Genomic DNA, 14602 nt, shown 5'->3' on the forward strand with positions numbered 1-14602 from the left:
CAACACGCGCTCTCTCAACTCCTATAGGGGGAGAGAGATGGGAGAGGTCAGAGGTCAGTCTGTTGACATGTAGAACGGGATACGGTACTTCCCCCTCAACACGCGCTCTCTCAACTCCTATAGGGGGAGAGAGATGGGAGAGGTCAGAGGTCAGTCTGTTGACATGTAGAACGGGATACGGTACTTCCCCCTCAACACGCGCTCTCTCAACTCCTATAGGGGGAGAGAGATGGGAGAGGTCAGAGGTCAGTCTGTTGACATGTAGAACGGAATACGGTACTTCCCCCTCAACACGCGCTCTCTCAACTCCTATAGGGGGAGAGAGATGGGAGAGGTCAGAGGTCAGTCTGTTGACATGTAGAACGGGATACGGTACTTCCCCCTCAACACGCGCTCTCAACTCCTATAGGGGGAGAGAGATGGGAGAGGTCAGAGGTCAGTCTGTTGACATGTAGAACGGGATACGGTACTTCCCCCTCAACACGCGCTCTCTCAACTCCTATAGGGGGAGAGAGATGGGAGAGGTCAGAGGTCAGTCTGTTGACATGTAGAACGGGATACGGTACTTCCCCCTCAACACGCGCTCTCTCAACTCCTATAGGGGAGAGAGATGGGAGAGGTCAGAGGTCAGTCTGTTGACATGTAGAACGGGATACGGTACTTCCCCCTCAACACGCGCTCTCTCAACTCCTATAGGGGGAGAGAGATGGGAGAGGTCAGAGGTCAGTCTGTTGACATGTAGAACGGAATACGGTACTTCCCCCTCAACACGCGCTCTCTCAACTCCTATAGGGGGAGAGAGACGGGAGAGGTCAGAGGTCAGTCTGTTGACATGTAGAACGGAATACGGTACTTCCCCCTCAACACGCGCTCTCTCAACTCCTATAGGGGGAGAGAGATGGGAGAGGTCAGAGGTCAGTCTGTTGACATGTAGAACGGAATACGGTACTTCCCCTCAACACGCGCTCTCTCAACTCCTATAGGGGGAGAGAGATGGGAGAGGTCAGAGGTCAGTCTAGACATGTAGAACGGGATACGGTACTTCCCCCTCAACACGCGCTCTCTCAACTCCTATAGGGGGAGAGATGGGAGAGGTCAGAGGTCAGTCTGTTGACATGTAGAACGGAATACGGTACTTCCCCCTCAACACGCGCTCTCTCAACTCCTATAGGGGGAGAGATGGGAGAGGTCAGAGGTCAGTCTGTTGACATGTAGAACGGAATACGGTACTTCCCCCTCAACACGCGCTCTCTCAACTCCTATAGGGGAGAGAGATGGGAGAGGTCAGAGGTCAGTCTGTTGACATGTAGAACGGAATACGGTACTTCCCCCTCAACACGCGCTCTCTCAACTCCTATAGGGGGAGAGAGATGGGAGAGGTCAGAGGTCAGTCTGTTGACATGTAGAACGGAATACGGTACTTCCCCCTCAACACGCGCTCTCTCAACTCCTATAGGGGGAGAGAGATGGGAGAGGTCAGAGGTCAGTCTGTTGACATGTAGAACGGAATACGGTACTTCCCCCTCAACACGCGCTCTCTCAACTCCTATAGGGTGAGAGAGATGGGAGAGGTCAGAGGTCAGTCTGTTGACATGTAGAACGGAATACGGTACTTCCCCCTCAACACCAAATCAAATCAAATTTATTTATATAGCCCTTCGTACATCAGCTGATATCTCAAAGTGCTGTACAGAAACCCAGCCTAAAACCCCAAACAGCAAGCAATGCAGGTGTAGAAGCACGGTGGCTAGGAAAAACTCCCTAGAAAAGCCGAAACCTAGGAAGAAACCTAGAGAGGAACCAGGCTATGTGGGGTGGCCAGTCCTCTTCTGGCTGTGCCGGGTAGAGATTATAACAGAACATGGCCAAGATGTTCAAATGTTCATAAATGACCAGCATGGTCGAATAATAATAAGGCAGAACAGTTGAAACTGGAGCAGCAGCACGGCCAGGTGGACTGGGGACAGCAAGGAGTCATCATGTCAAGTAGTCCTGGGGCATGGTCCTAGGGCTCAGGTCAGTTGAAACTGGAGCAGCAGCACGGCCAGGTGGACTGGGGACAGCAAGGAGTCATCATGTCAGGTAGTCCTGGGGCATGGTCCTAGGGCTCAGGTCCTCCGAGAGAGAGAAGGAGAGAATTAGAGAACGCACACTTAGATTCACACAGGACACCGAATTGGACAGGAGAAGTACTCCAGATATAACAAACTGACCCCAGCCCCCCGACACATAAACTACTGCAGCATAAATACTGGAGGCTGAGACAGGAGGGGTCAGGAGACACTGTGGCCCCACCCGAGGACACCCCGGACAGGGCCAAACAGGAAGGATATAACCCCACCCACTTTGCCAAAGCACAGCCCCCACACCACTGGAGGGATATCTTCAACCACCAACTTACCATCCTGAGACAAAGCTGAGTATAGCCCGCAAAGATCTCCGCCACGGCACAACCCAAGGGGGGGGGCGCCAACCCAGACAGGATGACCACATCAGTGAATCAACCCACTCAGGTGACGCACCCCCTCCAGGGACGGCATGAGAGAGCCCCAGCAAGCCAGTGACTCAGCCCCTGTAATAGGGTTAGAGGCAGAGAATCCCAGTGGAAAGAGGGGAACCGGCCAGGCAGAGACAGCAAGGGTGGTTCGTTGCTCCAGAGCCTTTCCGTTCACCTTCCCACTCCTGGGCCAGACTACACTCAATCATATGACCCACTGAAGAGATGAGTCTTCAGTAAAGACTTAAAGGTTGAGACCGAGTTTGCGTCTCTGACATGGGTAGGCAGACCGTTCCATAAAAATGGAGCTCTATAGGAGAAAGCCCTGCCTCCAGCTGTTTGCTTAGAAATTCTAGGGACAATTAGGAGGCCTGCGTCTTGTGACCGTAGCGTACGTGTAGGTATGTACGGCAGGACCAAATCAGAGAGATAGGTAGGAGCAAGCCCATGCAATGCTTTGTAGGTTAGCAGTAAAACCTTGAAATCAGCCCTTGCTTTGACAGGAAGCCAGTGTAGGGAGGCTAGCACTGGAGTAATATGATCAAATTTTTTGGTTCTAGTCAGGATTCTAGCAGCCGTATTTAGCACTAACTGAAGTTTATTTAGTGCTTTATCCGGGTAGCCGGAAAGTAGAGCATTGCAGTAGTCTAACCTAGAAGTGACAAAAGCATGGATTAATTTTTCTGCATCATTTTTGGACAGAAAGTTTCTGATTTTTGCAATGTTACGTAGATGGAAAAAAGCTGTCCTTGAAATGGTCTTGATATGTTCTTCAAAAGAGAGATCAGGGTCCAGAGTAACGCCGAGGTCCTTCACAGTTTTATTTGAGATGACTGTACAACCATTAAGATTAATTGTCAGATTCAACAGAAGATCTCTTTGTTTCTTGGGACCTAGAACAAGCATCTCTGTTTTATCCGAGTTTAAAAGTAGAAAGTTTGCTGCCATCCACTTCCTTATGTCTGAAACACATGCTTCTAGCGAGGGCAATTTTGGGGCTTCACCATGTTTCATTGAAATGTACAGCTGTGTATCATCCGCATAGCAGTGAAAGTTAACATTATGTTTTCGAATAACATCCCCAAGAGGTAAAATATATAGTGAAAACAACAGCGGTCCTAAAACGGAACCTTGAGGAACACCGAAATTTACAGTTGATTTGTCAGAGGACAAACCATCCACAGAGACAAACTGATATCTTTCCGACAGATAAGATCTAAACCATGCCAGAACTTGTCCGTGTAGACCAATTTGGGTTTCCAATCTCTCCAAAAGAATGTGGTGATCGATGGTATCAAAAGCAGCACTAAGGTCTAGGAGCACGAGGACAGATGCAGAGCCTCGGTCCGATGCCATTAAAATGTCATTTACCACCTTCACAAGTGCCGTCTCAGTGCTATGATGGGGTCTAAAACCAGACTGAAGCACGCGCTCTCTCAACTCCTATAGGGGGAGAGAGATGGGAGAGGTCAGAGGTCAGTCTGTTGACATGTAGAACGGAATACGGTACTTCCCCCTCAACACGCGCTCTCTCAACTCCTATAGGGGGAGAGAGATGGGAGAGGTCAGAGGTCAGTCTGTTGACATGTAGAACGGAATACGGTACTTCCCCCTCAACACGCGCTCTCTCAACTCCTATAGGGGGAGAGAGATGGGAGAGGTCAGAGGTCAGTCTGTTGACATGTAGAACGGAATACGGTACTTCCCCCTCAACACGCGCTCTCTCAACTCCTATAGGGGAGAAAGATGGGAGAGGTCAGTCTGTTGACATGTAGAACGGAATACGGTATTTCCCCCTCAACACGCGCTCTCTCAACTCCTATAGGGGGAGAGAGATGGGAGAGGTCAGAGGTCAGTCTGTTGACATGTAGAACGGAATACGGTACTTCCCCTCAACACGCGCTCTCTCAACTCCTATAGGGGGAGAGAGATGGGAGAGGTCAGAGGTCAGTCTGTTGACATGTAGAACGGAATACGGTACTTCCCCCTCAACACGCGCTCTCTCAACTCCTATAGGGGGAGAGAGATGGGAGAGGTCAGAGGTCAGTCTGTTGACATGTAGAACGGAATACGGTACTTCCCCCTCAACACGCGCTCTCTCAACTCCTATAGGGGGAGAGAGATGGGAGAGGTCAGTCTGTTGACATGTAGAACGGAATACGGTATTTCCCCCTCAACACGCGCTCTCTCAACTCCTATAGGGGGAGAGAGATGGGAGAGGTCAGAGGTCAGTCTGTTGACATGTAGAACGGAATACGGTACTTCCCCCTCAACACGCGCTCTCTCAACTCCTATAGGGGGAGAGAGATGGGAGAGGTCAGAGGTCAGTCTGTTGACATGTAGAACGGAATACGGTACTTCCCCCTCAACACGCGCTCTCTCAACTCCTATAGGGGGAGAGAGATGGGAGAGGTCAGAGGTCAGTCTGTTGACATGTAGAACGGAATACGGTACTTCCCCTCAACACGCGCTCTCTCAACTCCTATAGGGGGAGAGAGATGGGAGAGGTCAGAGGTCAGTCTGTTGACATGTAGAACGGAATACGGTACTTCCCCCTCAACACGCGCTCTCTCAACTCCTATAGGGGGAGAAAGATGGGAGAGGTCAGAGGTCAGTCTGTTGACATGTAGAACGGAATACGGTACTTCCCCCTCAACACGCGCTCTCTCAACTCCTATAGGGGGAGAGAGATGGGAGAGGTCAGAGGTCAGTCTGTTGACATGTAGAACGGAATACGGTACTTCCCCCTCAACACGCGCTCTCTCAACTCCTATAGGGGGAGAAAGATGGGAGAGGTCAGTCTGTTGACATGTAGAACGGAATACGGTACTTCCCCCTCAACACGCGCTCTCTCAACTCCTATAGGGGGAGAGAGATGGGAGAGGTCAGAGGTCAGTCTGTTGACATGTAGAACGGAATACGGTACTTCCCCCTCAACACGCGCTCTCTCAACTCCTATAGGGGGAGAGAGATGGGAGAGGTCAGAGGTCAGTCTGTTGACATGTAGAACGGAATACGGTACTTCCCCCTCAACACGCGCTCTCTCAACTCCTATAGGGGGAGAGAGACGGGAGAGGTCAGAGGTCAGTCTGTTGACATGTAGAACGGAATACGGTACTTCCCCCTCAACACGCGCTCTCTCAACTCCTATAGGGGGAGAGAGACGGGAGAGGTCAGAGGTCAGTCTGTTGACATGTAGAACGGAATACGGTACTTCCCCCTCAACACGCGCTCTCTCAACTCCTATAGGGGGAGAGAGATGGGAGAGGTCAGAGGTCAGTCTGTTGACATGTAGAACGGAATACGGTACTTCCCCCTCAACACGCGCTCTCTCAACTCCTATAGGGGGAGAGAGATGGGAGAGGTCAGAGGTCAGTCTAGACATGTAGAACGGAATACGGTACTTCCCCCTCAACACGCGCTCTCTCAACTCCTATAGGGGGAGAGAGATGGGAGAGGTCAGAGGTCAGTCTGTTGACATGTAGAACGGAATACGGTACTTCCCCCTCAACACGCGCTCTCTCAACTCCTATAGGGGGAGAGAGATGGGAGAGGTCAGAGGTCAGTCTGTTGACATGTAGAACGGAATACGGTACTTCCCCTCAACACGCGCTCTCTCAACTCCTATAGGGGGAGAGATGGGAGAGGTCAGAGGTCAGTCTAGACATGTAGAACGGAATACGGTACTTCCCCCTCAACACGCGCTCTCTCAACTCCTATAGGGGGAGAGAGATGGGAGAGGTCAGAGGTCAGTCTGTTGACATGTAGAACGGAATACGGTACTTCCCCCTCAACACGCGCTCTCTCAACTCCTATAGGGGAGAGAGATGGGAGAGGTCAGAGGTCAGTCTGTTGACATGTAGAACGGAATACGGTACTTCCCCCTCAACACGCGCTCTCTCAACTCCTATAGGGGGAGAGAGATGGGAGAGGTCAGAGGTCAGTCTGTTGACATGTAGAACGGAATACGGTACTTCCCCTCAACACGCGCTCTCTCAACTCCTATAGGGGGAGAGAGATGGGAGAGGTCAGAGGTCAGTCTGTTGACATGTAGAACGGAATACGGTACTTCCCCCTCAACACGCGCTCTCTCAACTCCTATAGGGGAGAGAGATGGGAGAGGTCAGAGGTCAGTCTAGACATGTAGAACGGAATACGGTACTTCCCCCTCAACACGCGCTCTCTCAACTCCTATAGGGGGAGAGAGATGGGAGAGGTCAGAGGTCAGTCTAGACATGTAGAACGGAATACGGTACTTCCCCCTCAACACGCGCTCTCTCAACTCCTATAGGGGGAGAGAGATGGGAGAGGTCAGAGGTCAGTCTAGACGTGTAGAACGGAATTCGGTACTTCCCCCTCACCCCGTGCTCTCTCAACTCCTATAGGAGGAGAGAGATGGGAGAGGTCAGAGGTCAGACATGTAGAACAGGATAAGGTATTTCCATAGAGATAGATAGAGGACTCATCTTTGTATCTGTGCCATTATAGGGTCTGTGACAGCCTCAATGGTGCTGCCTGTGCTCTCCATTTTAAAGTAGTACATTTTCTTCTTCACGATTGGCTGATCCCTCCTGATGACCCAGTTAAACATGACTCTAACATGACTCCAACCAATGAAGTTGGAAGACCCTCCCAGTTGACTACATTAAAATGATGGAAGTCCTCAGGGGCGCTGCCCATGGTAATACTGCCTTTTGGCCACTAGAGGCCTCTATCATTCTCTGAGTATTTTCCCCTCAACTCATATAGGGGGAGACAGAGGAGCGATTAGGGGTACGAGGTCAGGGGTTAAGGGTTAGAGGTTAGTCTGTAGAACAGAATACAGATCTCACACACACACACACACACACACACACACACACACACACCTCTCTATGTCACCATCTCACACACCCGCCCACCCCTCCCTCCATCTCCCCACACACACCTTGAGGTTCTGTCCGTCGAAGGGCAGCGACCCTGACACCAGCGTGTACAGGATGACCCCCAGGCTCCAGACGTCCACCTCTGGCCCGTCGTACTTCTTCCCCTGGAACAGCTCCGGGGCGGCGTAGGGAGGAGAGCCGCAGAACGTGTCCAGCTTACTGCCCATTACGAACTCATTACTGAAGCCAAAGTCTGCTATCTTGATGTTCATGTCAGAGTCCAGGAGTAGGTTCTCAGCCTGGTGGGGAGAGGAGAGAGAGAGAGGAGAGAGAGGAAGAGAGGGAGAGAGAGAGAGGAGAGAGGGGGAGAGAGGAAGGGAGAGAGAGAGAGGAGAGGGGGGAGAGAGAGGGGGAGAGAGGGAGGGAGAGAGAGGGAGAGAGACAGAGAGGAGAGAGAGGGAGAGAGAGAGGGAGAGAGACAGAGAGGAGAGAGAGGGAGAGAGAGAGGGAGAGAGGAAGGGAGAAAAAGAGAGAGGAGAGAGGGGGAGAGAGGAAGGGAGAGAGAGAGAGAGAGAGAGAGAGAGGGGGAGAGAGAGGGGGGAGAGATGGAGGAAAGAGAGGAGAGAGGGGGAGAGAGGGAGGGAGAAAAAGAGAGAGAGAGAGAGGGGGAGAGAGGAAGGGAGAGAGAGAGAGAGAGAGAGAGGAGGGGGAGAGAGAGGGGGAGAGATGGAGGAAAGAGAGGAGAGAGGGGGAGAGAGGGAGGAGGAAAGAGAGGAGAGAGGGGGAGAGAGAGAGGAGAAGGGGCAGAGAGAGGGGGAGAGAGGGAGGAAAGAGAGGAGAGAGGGGGAGAGAGGGAGGAAAGAGAGGAGGGGGAGGGGGAGAGGGGAGGAAGGAGGGAGGAAGGAGGAGAGAGAGGGGGGAGAGGGGAGGAGAGAGGGGAGGGGAGAGGGAGGAGAGGAAAGAGAGGAGAGGGGGAGAGAGGGAGGAAAGAGAGGAGAGAGGGGAGGGAGAGAGGGGGAGAGAGGGAGGAAGAGGGAGGAGGAGAGGGGGGAGAGGGAGGAAAGAGAGGAGAGAGGGGGAGAGAGGGAGGAAAGAGAGGAGAGAGGGGGAGAGAGGGAGGAAAGAGAGGAGAGAGGGGGAGAGAGGGAGGGAAAGAGAGGGAGGAGAGAGGGGGAGAGAGGGAGGGAGGAGAGAGGAGAGAGGGGGAGAGAGGGAGGAAAGAGAGGAGAGAGGGGGAGAGAGGGAGGAAAGAGAGGAGAGAGGGGGAGAGAGGGAGGAAAGAGAGGAGAGAGGGGGAGAGAGGGAGGAAAGAGAGGAGAGAGGGGGAGAGAGGGAGGAAAGAGGGGGAGAGAGGAAAGAGAGGAAGGAGAGAGGGAGGAAGAGAGGAGAGAGGGAGGAAAGAGAGGAGAGAGGGAGGAAAGAGAGGAGAGAGGGAGGAAAGAGAGGAGAGAGGGAGGAAAGAGAGGAGGAGGGGGAGAGAGGAGAGAGGGGGAGAGAGGGAGGAAAGAGAGGAGGAGGGGGAGAGAGGGGAGAGGGGGAGAGAGGGAGGAGAGAGAGGAGGAGGGGGAGAGAGGAGGAGAGAGGGAGGAAAGAGAGGAGAGAGGGGGAGAGAGGGAGGAAAGAGAGGAGGAGGGGCAGAGAGAGGGAGGAAAGAGAGGAGAGAGGGGGAGAGAGAGGGAGGAAAGAGAGGAGAGAGGGAGGAAAGAGAGGAGAGAGGGGGAGAGAGGGAGGAAAGAGAGGAGGAGGGGCAGAGAGAGATGCACTCAGTAACCTTTGTATTCTCTAGTTCCCTATCCAAAGTTTGTGTTTGTCATTTTTTTTAAAGGAAGCGAAAGAGTCCAAACATCAAACAATGAGCAGACAAATTGCCAGTTAGCCTGGTCCCAGATCCGTTTGATGCCAGTTAGCCTGGTCCCAGATCCGTTTCATGCCAGTTAGCCTGGTCCCAGATCCGTTTCATGCCAGTTAGCTTGGTCCCAGATCCGTTTCATGCCAGTTAGCCTGGTCCCAGATCCGTTTCATGCCAGTTAGCCTGGTCCCAGATCCGTTTCATGCCAGTTAGCCTGGTCCCAGATCCGTTTCATGCCAGTTAGCCTGGTCCCAGATCCGTTTCATGCCAGTTAGCCTGGTCCCAGATCCGTTTCATGCCAGTTAGCCTGGTCCCAGATCCGTTTCATGCCAGTTAGCCTGGTCCCAGATCCGTTTCATGCCAGTTAGCCTGGTCCCAGATCCGTTTCATGCCAGTTAGCCTGGTCCCAGATCCGTTTGTTGTCCCCCACAGCGAAATCTGGGACTGTAGATCAGTGACATGCAAAATCTCAGATAGCACTGGCCCGATTTTGCGAAACTTGGGTGAATGATGTGTCTTGCCATAGAGATCCGGTATTTACCAAATTACACCGATTGGCCCAAGGCGGGAGCTAAAGTACTTAACTGACATTTGTGAGTCACACCAGAAGGATAACTCTAGCCAGTTAGCCTGGTCGCAGATCAGTTAGTGCTCTAGCCAGTTAGCCTGGTCCCAGATCAGTTAGTGCTCTAGCCAGTTAGCCTGGTCCCAGATCAGTTAGTGCTCCAGCCAGTCAGCCTGGTCCCAGATCAGTTAGTGCTCCAGCCAGTTATCCTGGTCCCAGATCAGTTAGTGCTCTAGCCAGTTATCCTGGTCCCAGATCAGTTAGTGCTCTAGCCAGTTATCCTGGTCCCAGATCAGTTAGTGCTCTAGCCAGTTATCCTGGTCCCAGATCAGTTAGTGCTCCAGCCAGTTAGCCTGGTCCCAGATCAGTTAGTGCTCTAGCCAGTTATCCTGGTCCCAGATCAGTTAGTGCTCTAGCCAGTTAGCCTGGTCCCAGATCAGTTAGTGCTCTAGCCAGTTAGCCTGGTCCCAGATCAGTTAGTGCTCCAGCCAGTTAGCCTGGTCCCAGATCAGTTAGTGCTCTAGCCAGTCAGCCTGGTCCCAGATCAGTTAGTGCTCTAGCCAGTTATCCTGGTCCCAGATCAGTTAGTGCTCTAGCCAGTTAGCCTGGTCCCAGATCAGTTAGTGCTCCAGCCAGTTAGCCTGGTCCCAGATCAGTTAGTGCTCTAGCCAGTTAGCCTGGTCCCAGATCAGTTAGTGCTCCAGCCAGTCAGCCTGGTCCCAGATCAGTTAGTGCTCTAGCCAGTTAGCCTGGTCCCAGATCAGTTAGTGCTCTAGCCAGTTATCCTGGTCCCAGATCAGTTAGTGCTCCAGCCAGTCAGCCTGGTCACAGATCAGTTAGTGCTCCAGCCAGTTAGCCTGGTCCCAGATCAGTTAGTGCTCTAGCCAGTTAGCCTGGTCCCAGATCAGTTAGTGCTCCAGCCAGTCAGCCTGGTCCCAGATCAGTTAGTGCTCCAGCCAGTCAGCCTGGTCCCAGATCAGTTAGTGCTCCAGCCAGTCAGCCTGGTCCCAGATCAGTTAGTGCTCTAGCCAGTCAGCCTGGTCCCAGATCAGTTAGTGCTCCAGCCAGTTAGCCTGGTCCCAGATCAGTTAGTGCTCCAGCCAGTTAGCCTGGTCCCAGATCAGTTAGTGCTCTAGCCAGTTAGCCTGGTCCCAGATCAGTTAGTGCTCTAGCCAGTTATCCTGGTCCCAGATCAGTTAGTGCTCTAGCCAGTTATCCTGGTCCCAGATCAGTTAGTGCTCTAGCCAGTTAGCCTGGTCCCAGATCAGTTAGTGTTCTAGCCAGTCAGCCTGGTCCCAGATCAGTTAGTGCTCTAGCCAGTTAGCCTGGTCCCAGATCAGTTAGTGTTCTAGCCAGTTAGCCTGGTCCCAGATCAGTTAGTGCTCTAGCCAGTTAGCCTGGTCCCAGATCAGTTTGTGCTCCAGCCAGTCAGCCTGGTCCCAGATCAGTTAGTGCTCTAGCCAGTTATCCTGGTCCCAGATCAGTTAGTGCTCCAGCCAGTTAGCCTGGTCCCAGATCAGTTTGTGCTCTAGCCAGTTAGCCTGGTCCCAGATCAGTTAGTGCTCTAGCCAGTTAGCCTGGTCCCAGATCAGTTAGTGCTCTAGCCAGTTATCCTGGTCCCAGATCAGTTTGTGCTCTTTCCAACTCAGTCTTGTTGCCACTGATAGGATCGATAGGATATGGACTAGCGTAATCAAGCTTCTGATTTAGGGTCAGATATTAAAATTCCCATAATGGTTAGGGTTAAGAATGTGACTCGATTAACCTGATGCCAAATCTGTGGTGAAGACTGACTACCAGTGGTGTAAAGTACTACTGAAGTAGTTGAGGGGGATATCTGTACTTTACTATTTATATATTTTTGCCAACTTTTACTTCACTACATTTCTAAAGAAAATAAATGGACTTTTGGAGTTTACTCCATACATTTTCCCTGACACCCAAAAGTACTCATTTTGACAGGAAAATGGTCCAACTTCATGCACTAAATCAAGAGAACATCCCTGGTCGTCCCTACTGCCTCTGATCTGGTGGACTCACTAAACAGAGAACATCCCTGGTCATCCCTACTGCCTCTGATCTGGAGGACTCACTAAACAGAGAACATCCCTGGTCATCCCTACTGCCTCTGATCTGGATGACTCACTAAACAGAGAACATCCCTGGTCATCCCTACTGCCTCTGATCTGGAGGACTCACTAAACAGAGAACATCCCTGGTCATCCCTACTGCCTCTGATCTGGAGGACTCACTAAACACACACGTTTTGTCTGTAAATGATGTGTGAATGTTGGAGTGAAATTATTTATACTTTTACTCAAGTACATTTTAGCAATTTCATTTACATTTGATACTTAAGTATATTTAAAACCAAATACTTTTACTCAAATAGTATTTTACTGGGTGACTCACTTGAGTCATTTTATATTAAGTTATCTTTTACACAAGTATGACTTTTTTCCACCACAGCCGAGCAGCCACGCAGAGCACTATAACTTTAAACTATACACGGCAGAGCGAGGAGCAGAGAAGGCCGTGTTGCCTAGCAACAGGAAGGTGTTCTCGGCACGAGCGCTCAGCGTGAAATAGAACACGATGACATCATCGGACAGGAGACAACTCTGAACACACAGACACCGATGGGCAAGTGACTGTTAGGAGCCCGTGTAAAGGTCATAGTTCAAGCTCTTCCGGCCGTAGCCCCAAGCCCGTAAGCCCCCAGCTCTTAGTTCCCAGCCCGTAAGCCCCCAGCCCGTAAGCCCCCAGCCACTTAGCGCACACACACGCGTTGTAGTGTGTAGAGGGAGAGTCTCACCTTCAGATCTCTGTGGACAATACACTTCTGGTGACAGTACTGGACCGCTGACACGATCTAAACAGGGATGGAGAGAAGGATTGAGATAGGGGGGAGGAAAGCAAATAAACCGCATCTCTCATTCATTCACACGCACACACACACACACACACGCTCCTCACCTGTCTGAATTTGGCACGCGCCTCCTTTTCTTTCATCCTCCCATGAGCGACCAGGTAATCAAACACCTCCCCTGGAGGACAGAGGAGAGGAGCGAGGGGGGAGAGGAGAGGAGGGAGAGGAGCGAGGAGGAGAGAGAGGAGAGGAGCGAGGGGGAGAGGAGCGAGGGGGAGGAGGAGAGAGGAGAGGAGCGTGGGGGAGAGGAGGGAGGGAGGGAGCGAGGGGGGAGAGGAGGGAGAGGAGCGAGGGGGGAGAGGAGCGAGGGGGAGAGGAGCGAGGGGAGGAGGAGAGAGAGGAGAGAGGAGCGAGGGGGAGAGGAGGGAGAGGAGCGAGAGGGAAGAGGAGCGGGGGGAGAGGAGAGAAGAGAGGGAGCGAGGGGGAGGAGGAGAGAGAGGAGAGGAACGAGGGGGAGAGGAGCGGGGGGAGAGGAGCGAGGGGGAGAGGAGGGAGAGGAGGGAGAGGAGCGAGGGGGGAGGAGCGGGGGGAGAGGAGCGAGGGGGAGAGGAGCGAGGGGGAGAGGAGCGGGGGGAGAGGAGCGGGGGGAGGAGGAGAGAGAGGAGAGGAGCGAGGGGGAGAGGAGCGAGGGGGAGAGGAAAGAGGGGGAGAGGAAAGAGGGGGAGAGGAAAGAGGGGGAGAGGAAAGAGGGGGAGAGGAAAGAGGGGGGAGAGGAAAGAGGGGGGAGAGGAAAGAGGGGGAGAGGAGAGGAGGGAGAGGAGCGAGGGGGGAGAGGAGCGAGGGGGAGAGGAGCGAGGGGGAGAGGAGAGGGATGATAGGAGAGATAGGATGAGAGAAGAGAAACAGTCACAGAAAGGTAGCAGTTCTTTAGTTCACCTGAGGGCGTATGAAGGCGACATAGCTATCAAATAGTGAAACATCATTTCAGGGTCAAAGGGGGAAGGATTTAACTGTTGCACACAAGATGACTCAGGGGAAGTATTTTTGACGCGGGCACACACTCACCTCCACTGGCATACTCCATGACCAGGTACAATGTCTTCTCCGTCTCGATCACCTCAAATAACTTCACTGTTGAAGGGAGAGGGGAGGAGGGAGGGAGGGAGAGGGTTGGCAGGAGGGAGAGGGGAAGAGGGAGGGAGAGGGGAGGAGGGAGGGAGGGAGAGAGGAGGAGGGAGGGAGAGGGTTGGCGGGAGGGAGAGGGGAAGAGGGAGGGAGAGGGGAGGAGAGGGTTGGCGGGAGGGAGAGGGGAGGAGGGAGGGAGAGAGGAGGAGGAGGGAGGGGGAGGAGGAGGGAGGGAGAGGGGAGGAGGAGGGAGAGGGTTGGCGGGAGGGAGAGGGGAAGAGGGAGGGAGAGGGGAGGAGGGAGGGAGGGAGAGGGTTGGCGGGAGGGAGAGGGAGGAGGGAGGGAGAGAGGGAGGAGGAGGGAGGGAGAGGGGGAGGAGGGAGGGAGAGGGTTGGCGGGAGGGAGAGGGGAGGAGGGAGGGAGAGGGGAGGAGGGAGGGAGGGAGAGGGGAGGAGGGAGGGAGAGGGGAGGGGAGGGAGGGAGAGGGGGGAGGGAGGGAGAGGGTTGGCGGGAGGGAGAGGGGAGGAGGGAGGGAGAGGGGAGGAGGGAGGGAGAGGGGAGGAGGGAGGGAGAGGGTTGGCGGGAGGGAGAGGGGAGGAGGGAGGGAGAGGGGAGGAGGGAGAAAAGGGAATCATTATTTAGATTCAATCACCTATAGCAGCAAAGCTTGGTTCAAGATTCTTTAGCGTGATTCCAGTTCATTGACTTGAAATGATTCTTGATTCAGATTCACTTGACTGTGAGTCAACTCACCTATGTTAGGATGATTCAACAGCTTCATGATTCTCACTTCTCGGAAGAGCTGAAGAGGACAGAGAAGATAGTCAGCACT

General features: G+C 53.1%; 1 protein-coding gene across 1 annotated transcript in view; it reads right to left on the reverse strand.

The window, feature by feature from the left end:
• Positions 1-14602, reverse strand: part of mark2b (MAP/microtubule affinity-regulating kinase 2b) — a 104323-nt gene that overhangs the window by 52206 nt on the left and 37515 nt on the right. The window contains exons 4-8 of the mRNA XM_064931072.1: positions 14524-14572; positions 13711-13776; positions 12753-12823; positions 12592-12648; positions 7425-7661 (exon numbers count right to left, since the gene is read on the reverse strand). Of these exons, the coding sequence (XP_064787144.1) occupies positions 7425-7661; positions 12592-12648; positions 12753-12823; positions 13711-13776; positions 14524-14572 (480 nt within the window). The remainder of the gene's footprint in view (positions 1-7424; positions 7662-12591; positions 12649-12752; positions 12824-13710; positions 13777-14523; positions 14573-14602) is intronic.

The sequence above is a fragment of the Oncorhynchus masou genome, chromosome 23, assembly GCF_036934945.1.
Source record: "Oncorhynchus masou masou isolate Uvic2021 chromosome 23, UVic_Omas_1.1, whole genome shotgun sequence".
In the NCBI taxonomy this organism is placed as follows: domain Eukaryota; kingdom Metazoa; phylum Chordata; class Actinopteri; order Salmoniformes; family Salmonidae; genus Oncorhynchus; species Oncorhynchus masou.